The sequence below is a fragment of the Ambystoma mexicanum genome, chromosome 2p, assembly GCF_040938575.1.
Source record: "Ambystoma mexicanum isolate Mex_15411 chromosome 2p, UKY_AmexF1_1, whole genome shotgun sequence".
Taxonomy (NCBI): Eukaryota; Metazoa; Chordata; class Amphibia; order Caudata; family Ambystomatidae; genus Ambystoma; species Ambystoma mexicanum.
Window position 1 is genome coordinate 1,145,317,007 of NC_090923.1, and position 26,492 is coordinate 1,145,343,498.

General features: G+C 45.3%; 1 protein-coding gene across 1 annotated transcript in view; it reads left to right on the forward strand.

Moving 5' to 3' along the window:
• The window catches only part of SMC1A (structural maintenance of chromosomes 1A), a 642,162-nt gene that overhangs the window by 585,376 nt on the left and 30,294 nt on the right, over nucleotides 1-26,492 (forward strand). The window contains exons 21-22 of the mRNA XM_069645240.1: nucleotides 14,733-14,887; nucleotides 15,600-15,751. Of these exons, the coding sequence (XP_069501341.1) occupies nucleotides 14,733-14,887; nucleotides 15,600-15,751 (307 nt within the window). The remainder of the gene's footprint in view (nucleotides 1-14,732; nucleotides 14,888-15,599; nucleotides 15,752-26,492) is intronic.

Here is a 26,492-nt window from a genome sequence, read left to right on the forward strand (position 1 = left end):
GCCGTGGCAGAGGAAGAGGTCGCGGCTCCAGTCCCAAAGGTTCCACGCCCAATAACAACAAATGACCTGAAGATTCGGGTCCCCTCCCATGCATCACCGGTCGGGGGCCGGCTAACATCGTTCCTTTCAGCATGGGAGGGAATATCGTCAGACCGCTGGGTATTATACACCATAGCCCACGGATACTGCATCGAATTCAACGGTTCCCCGAAGTACAGACCCCCACGGAACCGACTCATGACACCGGAACACCTCACCATTCTTCTTCAAGAAGTAGAAGAGCTACTGAAAAAAGAAGCTATAGAGGCTCTTCCCCTATCTCAGGTAACAGAAGGTATTTATTCAGTGTACTTCCTTGTACCCAAAAAGGACTTAACCATGCGCCCTGTATTAGATCTGCGCCCAGCGAACAAGTTTGTCAAACCCCAAAAGTTTCGTATGGTGACCTTGCAGGAAGTAATCCCACTGTTATCACAAGGGGAGTACATGACAACACTAGACATGAAAGATGCATACTTTCATATGTTAATGTTGCCAGCGCACAGAAAATACCTCAGGTTCAAGATAGAGAACAAACACTACCAGTTCAGAGTACTACCCTTTGGGATAGCATCTGCACCAAGGGTATTCACGAAAGTACTGGCAGTGGCAGCGGCCCACCTGCGCAGGTTATCCATCCCGGCATACCCTTACCTCGACGACTGGCTCATAACAGGGTATTTTTACGAAACATGCTTCTCCAATACCCAAAAGACTGTAGACCTTTTGTTCCAACTGGGCTTCTCCATCAACGAAAAGAAGTCCAGCTTAGACCCCAGCCAAATCAAACAATTCCTAGGGGCTCTAATTCGAACAAAGGACGGCCTCGTCTTCCCCTCCAACGAGAGGGTCCAAAACATGCTGTTTCAGATCCCCCATTATGTGGCAGGTCGAGAGGTGACGGTACGCAAAGCAATGCGCTTGCTAGGGATGATGGCGTCATGTATTTATTTGGTACCTCACGCGCGCCTGCGCATGCGCCCAATGCAAGAGTGGCTCAACAGCCAGTGGTGTCAGGCCAGCGGACAATGGGACGATCTAGTGGTGGTCTCGCAGGCCTTGGTTCTCTTGCTACGGTGGTGGACAAAAGAAAACCTGTTATTAGGGAAAACTTTTGCCACACCCGCAGTGGAAGCCACTCTAACCACAGACGCATCCCTTACAGGATGGGGGGCTCACCCATCCCATCAGACTGCTCACGGAGAGTGGACTCCGAGCTTAGCATCCAAGCATATAAACCTGCTGGAACTACTAGCGGTGTTCAAAGCACTGAAAGCCTTTCAGGAACACCTACAAGGGAAGACAGTGATGGTCCTCACAGACAGCATCACAGCCATGTACTACCTCAACAAGCAAGGGGGCACTCACTCTCCAGGACAGCTGTCCAAGCTGTCCCAGAACATCTGGAAGTGGGCTCTCAAACACATGTTCCTACTATCACAACATGTACCAGGGGAACTCAATCTGCTGGCAGACAAACTCAGCAGAGACTTCCCCCTGCCCGTAGAGTACGAATGGCGGTTACAAGAAGACATCGTCTTCACACAGTGGGGTTTCCCAGAAATAGACCTGTTCGCAACTCTGGAAAACTCTCAATGCCAAGATTACGCCTCCAGGCACCCCCAGAACCAGTCCAAGGGGAACGGTCTATTGATTCCATGGTCAGGGAAATTTGTTTACGCTTTTCCCCCCCCCGACTCCCCTTCTCAACAAGATAGTGCACAAGATGCACCAGGAACAGGTTACCATGATACTAGTGGCCCCAATGTGGGCCCGGCAGCCATGGTTCGCTCACTTGATGGAGATGTCCCTATCTCCCCCAGTGAGACTTCCCTGCCCGTACAACATGCTGTCACAGGACAAGGGCAGGACACTGCATCCATGCCCTCAGACCATGAACTTAGCAGCCTGGCTCCTGAGATCATAGAATTTGGACATCTTCAACTCCCGCAGAGATGTATGGACATCCTCAGGGAAGCCAGAAAACCTAATACTCGCCACTGCTATTTTAGCAAGTGGAAAAGATGTGTCATCTGGTGTAGAGGTAAGAGCATCAACCCGGTGGATTGCTCTCCCACGAACATTGTTCTGTACTTGACCCATTTACTGGATTCAGGTCTAGTATTCAATTCCATTAAAGTCCACCTAGCGGCACTTTCTGCATACACCACTTCCCAACTTAAAGTGTCGTGGTGGAAGATACCAGTTATCAAAGCCTTCATGGAGGGGGTAAAGAGAATACACCCTCCGATAGCTAACCCAGCTCCCGGACGGGACTTAAATGTGGTACTTTCTAGACTCATGGGCCCTCCCTTTGAACCCATGCACAAGGCAACTCTTAAGGGCCTCACTCTTAAGACTGCTTTCCTAATAGCTATCACCTCCATTAGGAGAGTAAGTGAACTACAGGCTCTTTCTGTTCTAGACCCCTTCGTAACAGTTCACAAGGATAAGGTGGTTCTACGCACACACCCAAGGTTTGCACCAAAATTCAGCTCTAAATTTCATGTAAACCAGTCAATAGAACTACCAACGTTCTTTCAAAACCCTTCCAGCTTGGGAGAAAAAAGTCTGCATACACTAGATGTACGCAGAGCTGTCATGTTCTACATGGAAAGAACCAGACCACTGAGAAAGACTAACCAGTTCTTTGTCTCGGTGGCAGCAGGAAGAGGAGATGCAGTTTCAAAGTCCACTATATCTAGATGGATTGTTCAATGCATCACTCTCTGTTACACTCTTGCTAAGAGAGAACTACCCTTCAAGCCAAGAGCACACTCTACTCGAGGCACTGGGGCATCCATAGCATTCATTGCAAATGTTCCCCTTGAGTCCATCTGCAAAGCGGCAACCTGGAGTTCTGTACACACCTTTACAAAACACTACTGTCTAGATGCCCACTCTAGATCTGATTCCCAGGTGGGACAGGCAGTATTAAGACATCTTTTCTCTACTGTTCCTTCTCACAACCCACTTCCAACTCCGGGTACTGCTCGCTAGTCTATGCACAGCATGTGATTCTAAGCAGATTAACAAACATCAGAAGACAATGCATTACTTACCGTAAAAGCATTTCTGATGGTTGCATCTGCTTAGATTCACATGCGCCCACCCTTCCTCCCCGTTCGGATGGAAGGAACATAGACATCCTTTTCTATATCTCTCTTTTCTGTACTCACTCACGTCTAGAAGGCTCCCTCAGGGCAGAAAAATACAAACAGAGGGACCTCGACGCGTGAGGGATTATGGGTACAACGCACGTCACTATAGGGATAGTGTTACAGACACGCCTTGTCGACGTCCCCTTTTCGACTACGAAAAACAAAATGCAATACTCCGCAGTGACCACTGGATGTCGGACCTATGCACAGCATGTGAATCTAAGCAGATAGAAAAAATATGCCGGAAACAGTAGCCGACAAAGATCTACGCACAGCGGTCCAAGTATTCCAAGAAATATTGCAAGACGGGACAGGGGACGATATTCACATTGATAGGATACACAGAGTAGGCCCTCGAAGAACTGGGGAGCCCGGCGCATGTCAAGGGACGTTCTAGTGGCCATGTCGTTTTACGCCCAAAAGGAACAAATCTTAAACAAAGCCAGAACTATGGAGCAAATTAGAATGAACGGTAAGGAAATCCAGCTTTACCAAGACTTAGCCCAATCCATGCTCAGAAAAAGAAGAGAAATGAGCCAGATAACAATACTCCTCACAGAAAAACAAATCCGCTATAAATGGACATTTCCATTCGGCCTCGTCTTCACATGGGAAGAAAAACATCGAATACTCACCTGCGAGGAAGGCCTTTTGATATTAGGCGCCCGGGAGCAGGAGCCAGAGACAGCAAAGGCCAGAGAACCCCAAAGACAAAGGCGACAACCGAGGGGATGGCAATTGGAGCAATGGAAAACAAGGCTCCAATCCCGCAAACCGGAGAAAAGCTAAGTCATCCCGAGCAAACAGCTTGCTTACTAGCCCAGTTGGAGGGAGAGGCAAAGAATGCTTAGACAATTTACCCGGGACAGGTGCCGACGAGAAGACGCGGCAGAGCCACGGGACGGCCATGGAATCCGTTCCTACGAGCAGGGTTTAAGATCCCCTGCGAACAGTTAACCCTGAGATTTTGGAGGGCATGGAGCAAAGGCGTGACGCCGGAGCAACCATAGGGCCCAGTGCCTTCCTCGGGACAAAGTTGGGGGGAGAAGGAGGGAGGGGGGGGGGGGGAGTACATAGGGGAAAGGACTTCAATACCGGTACGTTAGCTCAATACAGGGACCCACAAGGGAAAACCAATAAGAAGATTAAAGCAAACCTGGAAGAATGGGGCTGAAAATCTTAACATATAACATTAGAGGTCTGAACAGGCCAGTAAAACAGAAAAAACTAGAACATTTCCTGCACAGAGAGAAGTATGACATAATCCCGCTCCAAGAGACACATATACAAAAAAAGAGGCCTCCTTCGGATCAAGGGCTACAACCAAATCATCCAATCCAACGATGAAGAAAAAAAAGAAATGAGTACTCATTGCCTTCGCAAATCACCTACAGATTCAACTCGAAGAGACACAAGCTGACCAGAACGGGCGCTATGTCTTCACAAGGGTCAAGGTAAACAACCGTCAACTATCAATAGCCACCTTATACGCCCCAAACACTGGACAAGAGGGCTTTATCAAGGACACGATCAACAAATTAGAAAACTTCACAAGAGGGGAGGTGATCCTCACTGGAGACTTCAATCTAGCATGGAACCACAAAGAAGATCGGTCAAACCCCAAGAGCAACCAAGCAGGATCGCCCTCCCAGTTGTTGAAACAGACGATGCAGAACCAAACCCTAGAGGATGTATGGCGCAGACTTAAAGGAACTTCGGAGGGATTCACCTATCACTCGCACGTACATGACACTAGCTCTAGGATAGACTATATTTGGGCAACAGCTTCCATGGTCGGAGAAATTCGGGACATAGAGGCCTAATTTCACTTTCGGACCACGCCCCCTTGTGGTTTACACTCCCCAAATTCACTAAAAGATCGAACCTTTGGAGATGGACGCTCCCTGGGGACATAATACAGGATCCAGTGTCAAAAGAAACTATCAGAGAAAAGATAGAGGAATACTTCGAGTACAACGACACCCCGGATGTCTCCGCAAGCACAAAATGGGAAGCATTCAAAGCAGTAACGAGGGGCTAGCTGATCACACAAAAGGCACAAAAAGACAAGTTATCACACAAATGGGAAGATGAACTGGGGAAAAAACTGGTGGAAATAGGGGAAGAAATGGTCAAGAATCCCTCCAGGAAAGTAAAGAGAGCGCACAGACATGTCCAGAGTCAGCTAGACTTGATCAGGACCAAAAGAGCAGAAACGCAATTAATGTACACAAAACACTGGTATGCAATGAAATCAAACAAAGCCGGCAAACTACTAGCCAGACAACTAAAGAGTAGACGGCAGGAGCAAATGGTACACACTCTAAAAGATGAACAAGGAATTGAGAAAACACAAACAAAAGACATTAAAGAAGCATTTTGAAGGTTCTACCAAAACTTATACTCCTCGCAACATCCGAGAGAACAGGCAGCCTTCTTGAAAGAAATTACTACCCCGACAGTATCGCCATCCGAAAAAGAGGCCTTTAGACGAGCCCATCACACAGGAGGAAGTAAGGAAAGCAATAAGAGACCTTCCCAAGAATAAAGCCCCAGGCCCGGACGGCTTCACAGCGGCCTTCTACAAAGCATACGCGGACATATTGACCCCCCAATTAACCACATTATTCAACACCTTCAAGACTTCGAATAACATCACGGCATCAATGAATGAAGCTAAAATACTCGTTTTCCACAAAAAGCGAAAAGCTCCAGAAAATCCGAGCTCGTATCGCCCAATAGCACTTATCAATGTTGATACCAAACTATATGCGAAGGTTCTCGCAAACAGGCTGGCACCTCTGCTCCCCAAATTGATACATCAAGAACAAGCAGGCTTTATCCCCGGAAGGAAAACCGATGACAACATACGACGAATAATGCATCTCATAGAGAAAGCAGGAATCATGAAAATCCCATCAGCAATAATTTTGCTAGATGCGAAAAAAGCATTCGACCGGGTCGAATGGTCAATGCTATTCGCGACTCAAGAAAATGGGCATAGGGAACGAATTCATAAATATGATCCATGCCAACTACAATGCACCGAAGGCCAGAATAGCAGTCAACCGGGAAATCTCGAATCCCATCGAAATCGGGAGAGGCACAAAACAGGGATGCCCCCTGTCTCAACTGCTGTACGCGATCTTCCTAGAACCCCTTCTGGTGAAAATCAGAGCGACCCAAAACATCAAGGGAATCGAAATGGGAGGACAAACACACAAGACAGCTGCATAGGCTGACAATATGATGACGATTACGGAACCAAGCAAAACGCTCCCACTTCTCATCCAACTAATAGACAAATATGGGGACATCTCGGGACTAAAAATTAACAAGCAGAAATCAACCGTAATGGCATTAGCAGGAAACAAAGAAGAGATCTACAAATTAACAAAAGACCTGCATCTACAAACGGCCGAAGGTGTGCGGTATCTAGGAGTGACGTTGACACATAAGATACAAAACCTATACGCGGGGAACTACACAACCCTCTTAGAAGCTGTTAAGAGACCTAAACAGATGGAACCCACTGTCAATCTCCTGGTGGGGCACAATAACGATAATCAAGATGACGATCCTGCCCAGATTGCTCTATTACTTTCAAGCACTCCTAATAAGGATTCCGACTACTTTCTTCAAGACACTCTCAAAAACCATCATCAAATACGTATGGCAAAACAAAACTCCAAGAATTTCACAACAGGTGCTCACAGCACACAAATCAGATGGAGGAATGGCGCTCCCCCACTTCAGGAAGTACTATGAGGCGGCCCAACTATGGGTAATCAACGAATGGATCACGGACACGTCAGACAAATGGTGGGAGGCTCAGGATAGAGCTGTAGCAAGATCAAACCTCCGCCACCTCCTGTGGAAGAAACCAGACCACAGGCACCAAAACATAAAGATCAGCGAAGTAATGTGCTCTACTATGCAAATCTGGGATAGAGCCACAAAGAGAGAAACCCTAACGATAGACCCGGCCCCTTTCATTCCACTGCTGGACAACCCGGACTTCCTCCCAGGGATGGCAAAAGGGTCATTCCAGAAATGGAGAGACTCGGACTGTTCAAAAGTGGGAGACATGTATGTGGGCCAACGGATCAGATCCTTCACGGAATGTCAGGGTTTGCTGGGCCTTACGGAGAAAGACAGATACCAGTATGAACAGATCCATCACTTGCTCACAACCCCAAGAAAAACAAAGGCCATAACAAGGGATCTCACCCCATTTGAGTCATACATACTGACCCAAACTGGAGAAAAGAAATTGGTATCAATCCTCTATAAATTTATCAACGCACAAGATGAAAACATTATTTGGCTTTACATGAAAAAATGGGAAACCACCTTGGGAAAACAAATCACGAGGAAGCAGTGGATTTATCTGTGGCAAACAATCCCCAAGTGGACCCGGGCAATTCAAACAAGGGAAGCATGGATCAAGGTAATGGTGCAATGGCACTACACCCCAGAAAGACTCCACAAAATGTTCCCCACAGCTCAAGGAAAATGTTGGAGGGGTGCGACACCATAGGCCCATGGAGACACATATGGTGGGACTGTGGAAAACTACAACCGTTCTGGGCGGAAGTGAAAACGCAAATGCAGGAAATGTTTGAGGGAACCACAAATCTAGCAGAAGAAATCTGGATGTGTGGCATGTGGGCCCCCGGAGACTAGACAATCTCGAAGACGCAAAAGCGGAACTTTATGGGGCTCCTAATAGCAGCGTGGCTGGCAATAGCACAGAATTGGAAAAAAGAGACCCCCCCCCCCCCAACTACACAAGAATGGCTCCACAGGATATGGACCTATGTAGCAATGGAGAGAATCACATATAACCTCCAAGGGGACAGACAAGGATTTGCAACAGATTGGGGAGAGGTAAGTGACTATATGATACAGTGGTGCCCACACAACATCTGCATTCTGGATATGTTCACAAGTTAGAACTGTTGCAAACAAGGGACACTAAGGGACTGCAAAAAGAGCTAACACCGGTAGGGAGGGAGGGAGGGGGGAGGGAGAGGGGTGTTGGGGACGATGTTGAGTCCCGAAGTTTGTTTAAAGAAATGCCAATAAAAATATATATATTAAAAAAAAAGAAATTCTGTGTTTGTATTTCCAACAAAGGCCATTCGCACTCTGAAAGGGAACCTTAGACACATGATTGCACAATTTACAGTGAGCACATTTGTAGAAACCAGTTCTTCCACTCTGAATCATTCCTATATTTTCAGCTGGTTTGGTTATTACCATGCTGGGGGACAGCATAGTTTTGAGCGTGGGAGCCTTGCGATAAGTGATCTGAGGGAAGTCGTCAAGTACTGGCTTGAGATGAGGGTCAGTGAGCAAAACTTTCCAATGTTTATTCATTATCATTCTGATTTCTTTAGCTTGATGGTTAAACCCTGTGATTAGCCTGATTTTTTTTGTCTTTGTCTTTCACTTTTCTAGACAACAAGGATTCTCTAGTGGGTATTTTTGCTTTCATAAAGCTTTTGGAGATAACATCCTTTTCATATCCTCGTTTAATGAATCTGACTTTTTTTTTTTGGCTTCACTCATATAGTCATCGCTATTACTGCAGGCTCTTTTCGCTCTCAGAAATTCCCCATAGGGTATGGAGTCTATTAGGGCTCTTGGATGATGACTTTTGGTGTGGAGAGTTGAATTGGCACTGGTGGGTTTCCTGTATAATTTGGAGGTCAGCATATTTTTCTCTACCCGGAATTCCACATCTAGAAATACCAGATTATGTTTGCTGATAACCGTGGTTAGTTCCAAATTTAATGTGTTGTCATAAAGTATCTCCACGTATTCCTTTAGCTCCAACTCAGTCCCATCCCAAATGATAAACAAATCATCGATAAATCGATACATTTTTTATATGTTGGGTCCAATGTTCCAATTCTTCTGTCCACGCCCGATTAGTCTCCCACCATCCCATATAAATGTTGGCATAAGTAGGGGCCATGCACGACCCCATTGCTGTTGCACGTATTTGCTTGAAAAGCTGATTTTCATGCAGGAAGTAGTTGTGTTCAAGACAAAATTGCAACATGTTCAATAGCATCTTATTGTGTTGGCGGTATCTGATCGATCTACTTTCCAAGAATGATTGGCATGCCTTTATGTGTGCTGTATTGAGGTATACAGAGACACTACATCTAATGACAAAAGTAGATACCCAGGCTCCCAATTGATGTTTTCCAACTTCGCAAGCAAGTCCGCAGTATCTCGTATGTATGAGTTGAGACTCAAAACAAACGGCTGGAAGAAGTCCAAGTATTTGGATGTGTTCTCAAGCAGACTGCCAATCGAAGAAACAATAGGACGGCCTGGAGGATTCATTAGGCTTTTATGGATCTTGGGGTTAAAGTAGATCAAAGGGGTTACCGGATGGGCATTTTGGAGAAAGAAGTATTCATCTCGATCTATAAGCTCCAAATCACACCACTCTTTCAACATTCCATGGTATATCAGTTTGGTGTCCGATAGCGTCTCCGTTTCTATTGGTATATAGTTGGTACTGTCACTCAGTTGTCTCTTAGCTTCATGTTCATATTTGTCGCTGTCCATAACAATACCTCCACCTTTGTCCGAAGGGCGGATGACTATGGAGTGATCGCTTTTCAACGTTTGTAATGCCTGGAATTGCGAGTGATTGAGATTGCGGTTGGCCGGTGCAATATGACTAGATCATTTCTTGAGATCTTTCATTACTAGTTCTTGTCAATGGGTCCACATGCTATATTGGGACAGAAGATCGACTGTGGTTTAAACTTGGTGGGACAGTTCAGGTCAGTAGAGATGCCAAATGTTGCTTCTAACATGGACTCATCCATAGTGATGTTATTGTCCAAGTTGGATTCCACAGTTTCTTCCATATTGGCCAAACATAAAAGGCTAGTCAGATCTTTTTCAGATAATATGGAGACCTCTTTCACTGCCTGTTTTTTCTTAATGCCTAGATTATCTTCAATCTTGGTGGCGTGAAATTTGGTCAATTTGAGTTTTCTGGTAAATTTGAATAAATCTACCCTGGTGGAAGTATAATCAAACATATGCGAGGGGCTAAAGGAGAGACCCAGGGAAAGCACTGATGATTCATGATCTGTCAGGTTTCTCTTGGAAATGTTGAACAATTTTAATTGGAGGTCTTGTTGCATCAGGGTTTCATCTTCTCCTTGGCTCCAGATCTCGTTGCCATGGGCGATTGATTGTCTGTGTTTTTTCCCCCGCGTCGTCTTCCTCTGCCCCCTCTTGTTGCTGCTCCTCTTCCTGCTCCTTTGTATTGCCTCATCCTCTTCTCTCTGATTTGCTGTCCAAATGTAGTAGTTTGAACTCCTCTAAAAAATGTAATTTTTTTGAGCCCATTCCTTCTGTTTCTGATTAACTCATTTCAGAGCTGCTTGGTTCTTCACTTAATGGGACTGATGCTTGAGCATTGTTGGTTTCCATTTGTTGCAATCTGATTTTGATGGGGATATCAAATCTCTTAGCAAAAGTATAAATCCTCCCTTGTTCGTAGTCTATACGATCTCGTTTGAACTTGTGGTGGTTTCTCATTCTGATTTCTCCCTCATGTCTCTCCAGATTTTCTTCCAGACGCGACAGTCTCCTCTTGCATTCATCACCATCTTCTGAAATAAAAAGCTGTTCCTCCATCACTTCAATGTCTTTAAGTAGTTTGGTTCTATCTATTTTCGCATATTTGACCAAACTTAAAGATGATGCCCAACAAGGCTGAAACACGTGTATGAGGTTGCTGTTAGTACTCTTGTTCAGAGAGGAATTGCCATAGCATTTTGGTGCTGGACTGCCCATATGGGCGGGACAAAGACTGATATGCAAATGGATACTTCCTATCTGTGAAAGGTACAGTGAGCAAGAAGCAGATGGCTGCAAACTCTCAATGTGGTTAACAACCACTCAGCAGGTTATCATGCCTTGTTCTTCCGAGAGAGGGGCGCCTGCTACCTTTGTTGAAAGCCATCTTAACATATGCTAGCTAGTAGGGCAGCTGGTAATTGTAGTGCTTAAACACAACTGGAGGCTTAGGAAGTGGCACAAGCTACTAATACTGTTTTCACAATGTGATACCATGAGAGAAACCAGAGACCTTCAAAACCTGTTAGTGTTTACAGTACATTAAATTAAGAAGCACAAACGGGTCTAGCTTCAAATCGACAATTTTATTCACATATAAAAATTATACCTAAATAGTGCCACAAGCGGTCACCGTAGTAAAACAAGCACAGAATGGTTATACACAAATATTTAGACAACACAAACTTGAGTAAATATGGACAGTGCAAAATTGTCACAGACCGTGAATTTATAGGGCAAGAGTTGTTACTCAATTGACCTAAGTGTCAGTGGTGTCATGAAAGTGTCATGTGCTGTGCAAATACGCATGTAAACTTAATCTAACACTCCATTCAAACTCACCATTACTCATTCATCCACATACAAACAAATCACTCTAACATGTAAAAAGTGCAAAAAATGTGCAAGGAAATTCGTCAGGGACTGTCAAAAGAGAATAACATAAAGAGCACTGTAAGAGACAATGTGCACAGCCTGCTAAACAAGACAGGGTATATTCCTGTCAATTCAAAAGACAATCTAGATTTGAAATAGACACTCCCAGGAGTGCTAAAACAGAACACTTAAAAAACTTAAAATGCTCAATATAGGGTTGATGATGTATCCAGAATGTGGCTGCTGGTAGCCCCGCGGATCACCTGAAAACAGTAGAGGACAATGGAAAGAATTACCATTTGTCTAATACATTTATGTCAAAAAATCGACAAAATTATTTGGCCAGATATAGTTAACGTGCCTATTCAAAAGAGGGCACCTCAATGGCCCTAGGAGCATCCGATGATGGGTGACATCACAGGAGAACAAGGAGAAAGCAAGACCCAAAAGGACCAAGGAGAAGGGGATGGTGCCTAATTACTTTTCACATCTGTGTAGGTCCCACAGGGTTGTAGTACTCAAAGAATTACACGTGGTGCCTGATGGGACATGCCAGAGCCTATAAATCTAAAGAGGCATGCCCTGGCTAATGCAGATGCTCAGATGGTTGAATAAACAAACTTCTTACCCTGTGCCACTCTGGTTGCTGTAAATGTTTGAGAGGGAACATAGAACAGTGCCTGACTATGGTTCAGTCTGGTCGCCCATGGAGATGGTGATTGCCAGTGGATGGAGTGGGACCAGAGCTGCCCTAAAAGAGCTACTCTGAAGTGAAAAGGAAAACACTGCAGTCAGTATACTGTAGTGGGTTCTTAAATTAGCTTCAGCATTATTGTTTGCAACAGTGACCCGTACATTCTGATAGTTATGTAACACAAATACCTTCTGGGTTTAGGGGACTGTCACATTCACTTGCTTCTGCTGGAGTTGCAAATTATATGGCTGCCTCATGTGAGCGGGTAAGGTGTTGGAAACGGTCAGTAGTTTCTCAACGTTGAACTCCGTTGTGGTGAAGCTGCTAAAGAAAACCGTTCAAAGTAACGGTATACACAGGCCCGCTGGGGGGAAGCAAAAAACATGCGAGATGAGAAACCAGGTTTGCGGGGGAAAGAGGGGACGCGAAGTCCACATCAACTCTACTCTTTCCCTAGTCAAGCTAACGTTAGCCTGATAACAAGCCAGAGCCCTCCCTAAACAGAAATAACCACTTACCCGCGAGTTGTGCGTGGTGCTGCACAAGCAGGATCCCAGCGCGTCTCTGTCCGGAAGTGTGTGGTCACATGACCCACTGCTCTCCTAAAGTATGATATTGCGTGAAGTGGCGTGTCGTTCTGTTGGTTACAACGCTCTGCTGCATTGTGTTTGCAGGCAGGGTGAGAGCCACTTCCACATGGAAGCTGGAAGATGAGTTGGGTTACGCGCCCGTGATCTTAGCCGACAAAGTGCTGCCTTTGATGCTTGTATATGTGGGATGACGTTCTATCCTCAATTAGTTGCGACACTTCACAGTGACTTCGGTGCGCTGACTAGAGGGGCAAGCAACCCCCTCTCTCACTCAACGCTACAAAAAGCATCTTCAGCTAATGGCCCCTGATGCTGGCGGACTAAGTGTTGCCAGCCAGGCTGCACAACGTGCCTGACAGGCTCCCCACGTCAGAAGACTCTAAGAAAATGCCTCAAAATGCAATAAACCTGCAGCATGCAAGGCGGTGCCCCCTCCCTCATGGAGCATGGGGCCCGGTACACATCTAGAAAAGCCAACACAGGCAAAAAGGTGAGACAACAATGAGAACCACCCTCAGTTCGCTGTTGTGACCATGATTATAGAAGCCATTAATCTGGGGGTATTTGTAGTACGAAACATCTGGAGAACCTAAGGTTGCAGATCCCTACTCTAGGGGGTTCAAATGAATATGGATTAATGCTAAATGACCCAGGATTGTTAACCTATTTTTCCTGTTAAAATATTTGTTAAATGCTGACCGTATGGTCTCGGGTCTTCTGTATATACTAGGGTTAGGGCGTGTGCCTTTAAGACACTGTACTTAATTAGGCCAATGGGGTACGTTCCGGCTTGTTGGGTTTTATGGTTCTCCCCACGGCTGTATTTTATGTTGGGTTGTCTGCTTTGGCAGAGGGACCACATATAGACATTAGGTTTAGGTTAGGAGACTCCTTGTATAGGCTTTCATTTTTAGACTATACTTGGTTTATTTTAATATTGTGTATTACCTCAGTACTTATTTGACCTCAGTATATGTTATTAAATAAACTACATTTGTTTGTGGACTAACTGTGCCCCTGTGCCAACATACTACCACTACCTGAGCGTTAATCCTGGTCACTCTGACCATGCTACCCATGTGTAAACGGTTTGGCTTCCCTTTCTTGTCAGGTGTGCTAGCCTTTCCCCTAGGGTTAGTTGTTGTAGCATCCTCAACACAGAGGGTGTTGGAGAAGCTGCCTTAAAACTCCTCCAGACAATATTCTAGAAAGTCTGTGAATCTGAATATTCCCTGGAGAAAAATTGTTTCTGACCAGTAAGCATTTCACCTTCTTCTGAAAGCAAAGTATTTCTCTAGCCTCGCCTCCATTCTGTTTGCCCCCCCCCCCCCATCCCCCAAATACTTTTTCCTAATTGCCACATGGGAGTATAGTGGAACTGATCACATGCAGACTTAATGACTTGAGGGGTAACTATGTTGCACTCCAGTCTTCGGAGCAACTTTGTGAGTTACTGCACTGTTTTGGTAAGGACACCTAACACCAGGTTTTAGAATCTACTCCTCGGTAGAGGGCAGCTTTGATGTCAGTAGTATGTCTGCCAAAGATCAGGACAAGAGTGCGAACCAGGATTGAGATGGAATGATCCCTGTTGATCATGCCAGCTTCTATTAAGGGATTTGAATTGATGTTGATATTTTTCCTTCTAACGATGGTCAGGGGGAATGTCTTGGCTGCTGTGTCTTACTCAAGAAGAGTGATCTGAATTGTTTGATTTCTATTTGCCTCATGTCATATTTCTTTTCTCTCCCTCAGAGTTTGAGGCTGCTCGGAAGCGTGCTAAGAAAGCGAAACAGGCCTTTGAGCAGACCAAGAAAGAACGCTTTGACCGTTTCAATGGCTGCTTTGAGTCAGTGGCCACCAACATTGATGAGATTTACAAGGCCTTGTCACGGAACAGCAGTGCACAGGTCGGCTTTGTGAAATGTTAAGCAAGGTTCTCCATTGCCACATCTCTATTGTTTCTTATCTTATGGCATCCATCTTGTTGTTAGTCTCAATATGTTTCTCTTTTCAGCTCATAACTTTGCTTACTCACTTTCCACTTCTTAAATCTCCCCATGTCATAATTGTACTTTCTTGCAATCTGTCACCATCTCACTCTCCATTTCAATGTTTACTTCACCTCTCGCGTATGCTTTCTTTCTCTCTCCACCTTGTGTGCTTTCTGACTATCCATCCGTTTGCGTGCGTCTCTCCATCTAGCTGTCATGTGGTTTCCATCTCATGGTGAATCTCTCCATTTCATATTCTTTTTCGTTCACGTTTTAGTCACGCTTTCCATTGTGGTCCACCTCATGCCAACTCAGTGTTTCTCTCTTCCTCTTACCTTCTAGCAGTGCCGCTCTGTATCTGTCCAGATCTCTCGCTTCCTGCCTTGTCACAGTGTGATGCCTCCCTTATTTTGTAGTATTTCAGTTTCTCTCATCACCCCTTAATGTTGTAGATCTCAATTCCCACCTGTCATTTCTTCTGTCTTGCTCTTTCTGCCCCTTCTCTCTTGCTCTTTCTGCCCCTTCTCTCTTGCTCTTTCTGCCCCTTCTCTCTCTTGCTCTTTTCGCCCCTCTCTCTCTCGCTCATCCATTTGCTTTTCCGTCTTATAGCCTTACTCTCCCTTTCCAGGCATTTCTTGGGCCTGAAAATCCAGAAGAACCATACTTGGACGGCATCAATTATAACTGTGTCGCTCCTGGCAAACGCTTCCGGCCCATGGATAACCTGTCTGGAGGGGAGAAAACTGTAGCAGCTCTGGCGCTTCTCTTTGCCATACATAGGTGAGACACATCCTGCTCCGCAACTGCCTTTATCTTCCCTTCCAGGCATTTGCAAGATTAATAATTTCCAAATATACATATACATATATACATATATACATATATTATGCTGTGCATAATCCTGCCATTTTATTTGGGTGGTCTGGACAATTAATTCAAAATAATCTGGCCGTCTGCTCAAGCATGCATGTTTTCAGACCTCATAGGGAATTGGAAAGGAACACCAAAATGTGCCTTAATTCTACACTATCTTTTTGTCTGCCTTTGCAATTATTATTGTATTGTTTAGTTGTTTCAGGACATTGCCGCTTGTAATAGAAGATAATTAGGGGAAATTCAGGGAACTTTTGTAGACAAACTTTGTTGGAAAAGATTTTCTGCACCTTTCCCTCCATTGACATCAATGGAACCCCCAACGTTTTGCTATTGTTTAATTCCCGTCCTGACTTTGGGAGGTAAGTAAAGCCATTTTACTTTACCTCCCTTTCTCCTCTGTTTTGGTGTCACTGCTCAGTCCCTAAGGCTACCAGTGCAGGGGGGGACCCTTTATGAATTTATTGTTTTAAGCTGTGCACACACACACATTACCTTACAGTGAAGTGTGACAGAGGTACTTTTTTCTTTTTCCCTTAGATTTATGAACTTCATGGTTACTTGAATGTTTCCAAGACTGTCTACCATGTTTTTCTTTTTTAATGCAGGCATTTTTGCTTCTTTTCCCTGCATAATGCCATTTCGAGTACCATATACCCAAAATGGATGTTCCGCCCATTTTTCACTTTGTCCTTTGTGTTCCATGTGTTAAAATTGCGGCAAAAATGGTTGTGAACACAAAATATTGTGGCAAAAATGCAGTGAATTTGACGCCGCAATCCATGTAAAGGTTGCGGGGGACACCCCTGCAACCCCCTGTCTTGATATGGGGCAAATCGTCCTCGGGACCAGCCCTCGGGAGCAATAATTACCCAATTCAGCCCAAAATACAGGTTCTATTGTGCTGAGCAGTGATCTCATGCTAGTGACAATGACACCTTCAATAAGTTTTAGCATTTATTCTAAACAGTGAATTTCATATACATTTGGTATTCAAGTTAGAGAAGATTACAAAGCACAAAACTTAGAGAAATGCAAAATATAGAGAAACATAGAACTTAGATAAACATAGAGAAACATAGAGAAACACAGTCTTACGCCCCTTCAATCAGCACTGGGAGACCCTGGCCCTCATAAGCTAGCTGTAAAACAAGCCCCGTTCAGAGGACAGTGCTGAAGGATGCCGTCAAGAGCTCCAAAATTCCGGGCACTTGATCTTGCACGAACCAAGTCCACAGGACGATCTCCCACCCGAGTCATGTGAGCATGTGTATTTTATAATCTCGTGCTGCCCGTCCGTGACGCACAGTTCCAGAACTTTCCCTGTGCAAAATATAGGCTGGCTCATGGAAAAAACCCAACTCTGTTAATTTCCACTGCTCCTTCTTCTGAGCCCCTCCCTGGCTCCCTGGAGCCCATCTGCCAAAGCTCAGGAATGTCTTATCAGTGCCTTCCCAGAGAAAAGGAGATTAGCTTGGGGCCATGCAGGGCTACCGTTAGTGAGGCAGAATATTCTAAGGGAAGCAGGGATGTATTAACCCCATCTGCAAGCTCTAAAAGGCATGCACTCATAGCTTAGTGTTTATAGCGCTTAAGACTGGCTATCTAAGCGCTATATAGGTGCCATAATGTTCCAAACACTCCAAAAATACCTATTAGCTACAGAGCTAGGGCCCTCTCCCTGCCTGTCTATCAACAATGCATAATGTGACCTATCACTCATACTAGGCCTGCATATTCCTTGTAGCTCACTGCTGCATAATGGAAGTGCTACAACAGACTGTCAGCATTTTTAGCACATACTTTGAATACACTATTGGCTTTCAGCGGCTAATGCTGTCATCTAAAGCCCTGATTGGCAAGGTTGCAATTTTGTGTATCACTACACCCCCGTACCCATTATACCATTTAAGGGGGCCAGGGGCCACCCCCGCAACCCCTGCTCCCCTTTAAATGGTGTGATGAGGGTACACCTTTAACGTGGCAAATCACTGCATTTTTGCCGCGATTTTATCACTGCATACCGTCCTTTGACCATCATGTCCTTTTGGCTTTTTTCCTGCTTTCTCAGGTCAGAAACCTGATATAAGGACAGCCTCTTCACGGGCAAAGCATCCTTATGTGTAGCTGGCAGCATGTGTTCTAGGACTTCCCCCAACCTCACCCCCACCCCTCACCAATCCACAAACTAATCAGTCCTGATGGCTATGGCTATTGGTGCAGAAGAACTCTGTTGTCCATAGTAACATTCTCTTTTTTCCCCCCCTTTACACATAACCTTTTGTGAAGTGCAGTCGTGGAACTTTGTGTTCCTGTAGCTTTATTTGTAACTTTTTGGTTCCTAACCAGTCCAGGATGGGCTGGAGTCGGCATATACCTTTCTACCGTTTTTGTAGTCTGGTACACTTTGCATTTTACTGCTTTATGCCATATACTCTAAAATGGCCCTTCCACAAGATGTATGCCTACCCTTTGCCCATCTTGTTTAGCATTCAAGAGCCGCAATTGTCCTATATGGAATGCCATTTCCTGGGAAAAGCTTCTGCTTTCCTGGGCAAAGTGACTGTCTTGTGTTGCTGGATGAGAGGGCTGGGACGGTCTGGTCCCAGTCCAATTCTGTTAGGCAAGATTGTATGCAGTACCCTGTGGGAGACTGCACCAGCATTGTCCTCTTGGCAATAGTTAACCCAACCTTTGGTATAAACATGTAATACACAAATTGGTAGAGTGACTGAGCAGCCAGGCTCATCTCAAGAGGGGTCAAAGTGAGCTGTAGAGTAATCGCACAGATTCACAGTGACAAGTATCCAAATAAACACACTCAAGGTTTCTTGATTAAACTATTATTTATTAATTTAACAGTCAGTTGAATAAGCCTTTAGAAGGAGGCAAATATATGTGTAACAATAATACACTTCAAAACTACACACTCTCAGTTTCAATAAATCTTTAGATACCCATTTGGGATGGCAAACTGACACTTCCTACACCCTGAGGTGACTTAAATAACTAGGACACGGTGGACATTGATATATCACTGGTACATTTAGAGCAATACTGAGAATAGTGTCAAAAGGAAATGAAGATGGAATAAAACAATGGTTAACAAATATTCTTAAACAGGCAAGTACGTTTGGAACTTTCCAATGCAAAGAAAATTAACCCTCTCCTGGGTAATAAAGCACAAAGTTAGAGGTAAGAAGACTCTCAGGAAGCCAGGATAGCCAACGTTAGTTGAGCAAAAGTCTAGGTGAACTGAAGCACTTCTTGTAGGTAAGTAAAAGTCTTTTACGTTTTAGAAGTCTTTGAAGAAAATTAAATCATTGTAGGGCCACAAGCTGGGAGGCTTGTGAGGGGCAAAGCTGCAAGCAACTCTGTAAGGCAACCAAGGCTAGTCTCAACTGAGGTAGTAAGGCTACACAGGAGGTAAGCAATCCCTTAGTTTTACAGTACAGTACCAAGAAGGAGGACGTTTGGGGACTCCTACCCTATGAATGGAAAGTTGGCGGCAGCACTGGGCAAATTTCAGATCAGCGACACTTCGCGGTTTCAGCTCCTTGCGGCTCTCGGCTACCTTAATGGACTTTCCTCACATCTGAGGTCCAGCACTCTGTTGAAGTGGCTCAGGCTTGGTCAGTCCTGCTTCCTGGGAGACCGGAGGATCTTCCTGGAGCTAGGGTCCGACTTGAAAACGATGCACTCGATCTGGTGTTCCTCTCCCTGGCAATCGGTTCCTGCAGCAGCAATGCTCTAAGAGGATGTCCAGACGAGTGTGCTTTGGGGTTGATTGGTCTCACCAACCCAAGGGCAGAAGTCGTCCGTTGCAGGGCTTCTCTAGTCGAGGCGAATTCGGAGCTTCAGCAATGCAGCAGGGCTTCACCGGTGAAACTAACAGTCCAGGAGTTGCAGCAAGAGTCTGTTCCAACTTCTTCGGATTCCTTCGTCCAGTGGTTGACTCTGCCTTCAAGGCAAAAAGCCTCGCCTATTATGCAGGTTGCTCACATTCATTCGCAGCCTAGCTGTCACTCACACAGCAGGGTGGCTGTCTTCCAAGGACAGCCAGCTGTCCAATCACCTTTGGGTGCATTCCTGTAACCAAGGGGGATTAAGCACAGGGAGTTTCAGGCACCTCCCTCACTTCCTGCCCCTGCCAGACACACTGGAGCCAGAGGCGGGCTTCTCCAGTGAATCCCACCAAAGACAAAACAGACAAAGGGACCAAACCTGGTTTGGCGCGCAGAGTAAATCTCAAGAAGGACCTTTCCAACAAGAAATGGCAAAAAAAGACCAGGGCCATTTTGACAAAATGGGCACCCATTGGTGTCTTACTGCAGCTGCAATTGCAGCCCGCGGTAAAACCACACAATGGTAGGAAAAAATAAACCACTGCCACTCACCATTAATTGTAGAAAGGGTAACAAACATTTTACATTAGAAACTAGACAAAGGGCATGCTAAGTAACCCCTTCAGCAACCTATTGTAAGATGGTGTGTGCTGGGTCTAGAAAGTTACAAAATGTAAGTAAAGTCAATTTCACATCACTGCTCTTGGAAACAGTAGTTTAATCAATAGAAGGTATTTAAACCTTGCGGAAATCTAAGACTTCCCTGTGTTACTGCACTGAAGGTGCTGTGTGTCACAATGTAAAGATGCCTATAGAGTTTGTCAGACTCCAAAGTCAAAAGAAACAGAGTACAAATCACAGAAAAATACATGAGAAAGTGGGAAATGGGTCTCTGTCTCCAGGTTAGAAATGAAAAGTCCAGCAAAAAGAGCTGGGGGTCTTCAAGGTAGAAGGGAATTGGCACATTTCTGAGAATTCTCCTTAACAGATTGGACAGGCCCTATCAGTTTGAATGTTTCAGATCTTTACCATTGGTGGGCGTGGGGGCACATGCAGCTCAAAACCTGGATAAAAGGAGGACTCCTGCATCCCATTTGTCAGATAAATGTTGGAGCGTGTTAGTAGATTTTATCAAAGTACTGCCTGTGGCAGAATTTAGGAAAGCCCATCTTGGGTGGGCAGGTTTACACTACTTAGATTTTGCCGGAACTACCCAAAGGTTTGGTAGCAATGGAGGATCAACCAGGCTTAGTCTTAAGTAGGGAGGAGGGCTGTATCAGGTACACTGAATGTTGAACACACATTGGTTCAAAGAAACACTTCTACACTGTAAAGTTGGGTATGTATGTACACTAAGGCACACTGCTATACTTCTAGTTCAGGTAAGTAGAAAAACATATATTCACACTAAGAGCACTTGCAATGTTCTTAGCATAGGTAAATCATCGGCATTCATAGGAAATTATGTTCAGAATAGCTTTTAGAGTAACAGACCACATAATAAAACCACCTGAAAAATGTATGCAAACTATTATAACTTTGTATCCAACCTGTCTTATGGGTCCAACCCCTATCTGATATTAGTCTCTCAATGTTCACAGGGATCACTGGGACACCAGTGACCAGGGGTTAGGCAGAAAAGGCACGAAAAGCAAAGAACGTGTCAAGGATCTTTGGATTCCCTACAGTTGCAGGTAAGTAACAATGTTTGGTTTCACTAGCTCAGGGAGGTTAGAATGACCCCCTGAAGGATTGCCCCAAGTGCCAATGTCCCAGGGCAGACAGATTTCCTGCTAGAGCACAAAGGGTTGCCTCTGCAGTGTAACTCTATGGCGACCTGGAGGGGTGCAAGATACAATCTGCCACCCCCAGAGTCACCGGATCAAGCAAGAAGGCTCCAGGTACGTTTTTTTTCTTCTCCAAATTGAACTTAATTGGCATTTCAAGAATTGTTTTACAAACAATTGTTCAATCCCCTCCTCACAATCAAGCCCATTTTGTCCCCCCTTCACTCGCCTTCCCCTCCATGCAGCAGGTCCTTATGGAGTCTGCAAACTCTGGGTAACCCTCCTTTTCATGAAAGGCAGTTCCCAAGCCTCCAGGCCTGCATTACCTCTGTACTTGTTAACCTTCCGATCCTGTTGACTGGCCATGTAGGTGAGTGGTTTGTCTACTTTGAGTCAAGAGCATAGTCCAATTTGCGTACGTTTTGTTGTCTTATATACTCCTGCTATGCCTCCCTTAGCACCCCTCCCTGTTAACAGGAACCACTCCATTCCCTCCAAGTTCTCCCCCCACTGGTCGTCCGTCAGGACCCCTTTCAGCTGCAGGTATCGGAAAGGTGACAGTTTACCCATGTTCACAACCTTCTCCAGCCTACTCAACAGTAGAAAAGTACCTCCTTCCCACATTTGTCCATCTCTACTGAGCCCCCCTTGTACCAGGGTGGCAGCCAATGGCCTCTGTCTCAATGGAGACAAGAAAGAGATCCTACTGGTGGGACCAAAAGAATCCCTCAGTAAACTAGACAACAAATGCATTAACTTCTTAATTGAAAACTCTGTAATCTCAGTCTCCTCTGCTGTAAAAACTCTGGGAGTATACCTAGATTCAACCCTGTCCATGGACAGACATGTTAGTTGCATCTCCTCCTCAGCAGCTCTAACAACTAAAATAATCAATGCATTAAAGCCTCACCTATCTACTGTAAACTGTCTCAACATCGCTAGGGCCACCATAGGTGCCAAATTGGATTATTGCAACGTCGTCCTACTAGGCACCTTGGCCAAAAACATTAACAGACTTCAAATCACACAGAACAACACCTTGAGAGCAGCCCTCAACATTCCCAGGAGGGAACACATCTCCCTAGCAAGACAAAATGCCCACTGGCTCCCAGTCGAAGAACGCATCCAGGTCAAGAGACTCACCATTACCCACAGATGCATATCCCAATCTGCCCCTAGCTACCTTACTGAAAGTATACAACCAGTCCAGACACTCAGATCCAGAAGGGACCTGTACGCAAACCAACTCTCAGTCCCAACTTCAACAGAGCTAAAGCTGGCGGTTCAAGTTTCGAAGTTCCAACTCCAAAATCTTGGAACTCTCTACCTTCCAAAGTGAGAGCTGAAACATCCCTCATGGCCTTCAGAAAGGCACTTAAAACCACCTGATTTAACAACACTTCAATGTGAATAATGGCTGTAATTTACAACTACCTATGCTCACTGTTCCCATGTAACCTCGGAACGTTAGCTATGTCTGTAACCATATTCCCATTATCTTCGTTATATTAACCTATGCCAAGTAAAATTTCTTGTAGCAGCGCCACGATGCCCGAGAGCAGCTGTGCGCTTTAAAAATGCAAATAAAATGTTTTAAAAAAAAGAGTTGGGATGCTAGTGGCTCCCCTCTCTCATCCCTCAAGGGTGATGGCCACGTGGAGAGCCATCGGTTCTCCCCTCCTCCTTCCTAATATGTAACCCACAAAACTTCCAACACTGGGTGGAAGCAAAACTCTTTGCCGGATACTGAATCTGGCCATCCATAGCCATTCTCCCAGTGAAACCGGGGCCAGTATCGCATTATCCATTGACATCCACTGTTTGTCAGAGCGCGGATTCAAGTGGCCCACAATGACCCGAAGCTGGGCTGCTTTATAGTAGATCCCAAGGTCCAGGAACTTAATACCACCTTCGTCCTTTGGTAAGACCAAGGTCCTGTAGGCCACCCTGTGCTTTGCCCCCGGCCAAAGAAATTTTAGCATAGAAATTTTAGCATAGCCATCTTCACCTCAGCAAAAAAGTATGGCAGGATCACCACTGGGTGCATCTGGAATAAAAAAAAAAAAAAATGGGGCAGCACCACCATCGTGATGCAATTTAGACGCGCCATCCAAGAGAGCCTGTTAGCCAATGTTTGCATGCAGTACTCTCTGGGACCACTACACACAACTATGACTACAGGTGTAAGGAAAAACAACATTTGGTATAAGTCTGTACCACACAGTTTTTGGTAGCGAGCTGAGCAGCCAGGCTTATCTCAAGAGGGAATGTGAGCTTGTAATGAGGTTACACAGAGGTCTACAGTTAAAAGTATTCAAATAGACACTTGCACTCAAGGTTTCTTGGTAATACACTTATTAATTTATTACACAGTCAGAAAACATTCACTAAAAGGAAGCAATCAATATCACACAAAAATATACTACAGTACTTCACACTATCGGGTTCTGAAGCATTTAAACTACTTTGAAGGACGCGCAAAATGGCATTCAGAGCATTTGAAGTAGGAGCACAAAGGCATAAGTTAATAAAACAAATAGTTACTCTAAAACAGTGTAAATAGTTTAAGTTCACCAGAGGAGTTGTCCCAATGCAATTTGTAGGCCAAAGTCAATGGGCTAGAGTCTTGTATAAGTAAAAAACGGTTCTGGTATTTAAACGGAAAAGTCTTTGCCACGGTTCTTAGAAGAAAGATTCATATGTCTGGTCACAAGCTGACTAAGCCTGCAAGTTGCCAAAGTTTCACGCACTTTCGCAGTAAGAGGTAAGTTCTGTTAGGTTTTCAGTGTGCCTTAGATTGAAGAAAAAGATGCAGCTGAAGAGTTCTGTTCCTGGCAGTTCCTGCAGATCTCACTGTTCCTGAGCCTCAGTCGTGGGGGCAAGAGGGAGGACGTCTGGGCACTCCTGCACTGCACGGGGACTGTTCACAAAGCTGGCAAAGTAGCAATACTTTGATTCCGGTAGCTGTCATCAAGCACACAAACTGGTGTCCTTCTCCCTGGCTATTACTTTTCCCTGCAGCATTCTGAGGAAAATACAACCAGCTCAGAGAATGGTGTCCAGGTGGCTTACGAGTTGTTTGGTCCCACCAACTCAAAGGAAGAAGTACCTTGAAGGGCTTCTCTGTCGAGATGATCTTGTTGATTTGGACCTGCCGCAGGGCTTCACCAGGCAAACCAACAGTCCAGGAATTGCAGCAGTCATCCTCTTCCAGCTCGTCTTCGTTCTTTCGTTCCAGTGGTTGACTCTGCCTTCCAAGCCAAGAGACTCCCCCTTTTTAAAGATTTTTCTCCCAGTCATTCCAGCCTAGCTGCCACTCACCTTGCCGGACAGTCAGCCAGCCAATCACGCCAGAGTGCATTTGGGTCTCCTAGGAGACTAAGCACAGGGAGTTTCGGGCACCTCCCTCACTTCCTTCCCACCCCAGACACTCAGGCGCCAGAGGCGGTCCTCAGTCCCGAAGCCCGCAAAAGACGTAGGAACAAAGGGACCAAACCTGGTTTGGCGCGCAGAGACAAACTCTAGAAGGACCCTTCCAAACAGAAATGGCAAAAAAAGACTGGGACCCATGTAAACGAAGGAGGCTCAGGCGCCATCTTGAAAAAGATGGCCCCGCGATGTAATGCTACCAGTGTTCGCGGTCGGGAAAAATCATGGTAGTTGGTTGTAAAACCACTGCCACCAGCCATTTTGAGAGGAAAGGGTAGCATTTGACTGTTACATGAGTTTCTAGACATAGGGGATACTAGGTAACCCCTCTGGCACTCTATTGTAGTGATAGGGTGTGCTGGGTCTGGTCCAGGAATTTTAAAAAGACTAGTAAAGTCAATTTAACTTTACTTTCTCTGGGAACATTAGTTTATCCCAGAGAAGGTATTTAAACCTGGGACAGCCTAAAAAGGCTTCCCTGTGTCACTGCACTGAGGGTGCTGTGTGAGACACATGATGCCTATGGAGTTGTCTAAAACTCCATAATCAAAGAACACAAGAGTAAAACACACATCAAAGTACACGTGTGGGGAAAAAAGGCTCACACACTCTCCAGGAAAAAAAAATAAAGTCCTCAAAATCCAGCAAAGTTGCTGGGGGTCTCTAAGGTGAAGGGAATTAGCACATTTATGAGAATTCTCCCTAACAGAGCCCTAACCTCGCCCATCTTGCCATGTCATATGTCATGGCTGCCCACAACGGCAGGACATTCTTGGGGAAGAGATCACCATAGTTGCGCGTCACCTAGATACCCAGGTACTGAAAGGAGTCGTCCTGAACCCGAAATGGCAACCTTTCAATGTAGCCCACTTCCACCTCTGACAGGCCCCCTGAAGGCGACTGTTTTTTCCAAGTTAACGTTGAAGCCAGACAGCTTCCCATATTGCAGAAGGATTTCCAACAGGGGGAAGACATTTCCTCCTTGTACTCGACTCCCATCCGCGCTATGTATTCCGCCTATTCTCCTTTCCACCCTACACCCCTTCGCTCTGTTTGCCAAAGGCGTTCCAACCTTGTACCCCCTTTCGTAGTACCTTTGCCTCGTGAACCTCATTTTCTTTACCACCTCCCCTATCAAAACTGTATGGTGTTCCTGCTCCTTATCCCCCATCTCACACAAAAGTCTTTCTCCAGCATGGGGTCTGGCATGTATTCACATGCTCATGAATATATTCCCCGTCGTCAGGCTGGGAATCCTCGGTAAAGAAAAAATCAGTATCAGTTTCGTTTCTGATCTGTCTTTCCTAGTAGTAACCAATCACTGATCTCTGCGTCATACTGACCACAGTCAATGACTGCCCTCTACCTAAGCCCCGCCTCTAGCAGCCATCTTCAGATTTTAACCGCACGTTCAAGTGTTGGGAGTCCTCGTGCTTAGCTCTCGAGCTTTTACTGCGTGTTTTGCGCTTTTTCAAGTGAATTCCACATTTTTTCGGTTAATCAAGCCTCAAGCTCCACCGTTTTTACTCCCGTTAACGGCTACCCGTTGCGGGATTTTCCTACGCCCCTCAAGGGTGAAGATTTCGT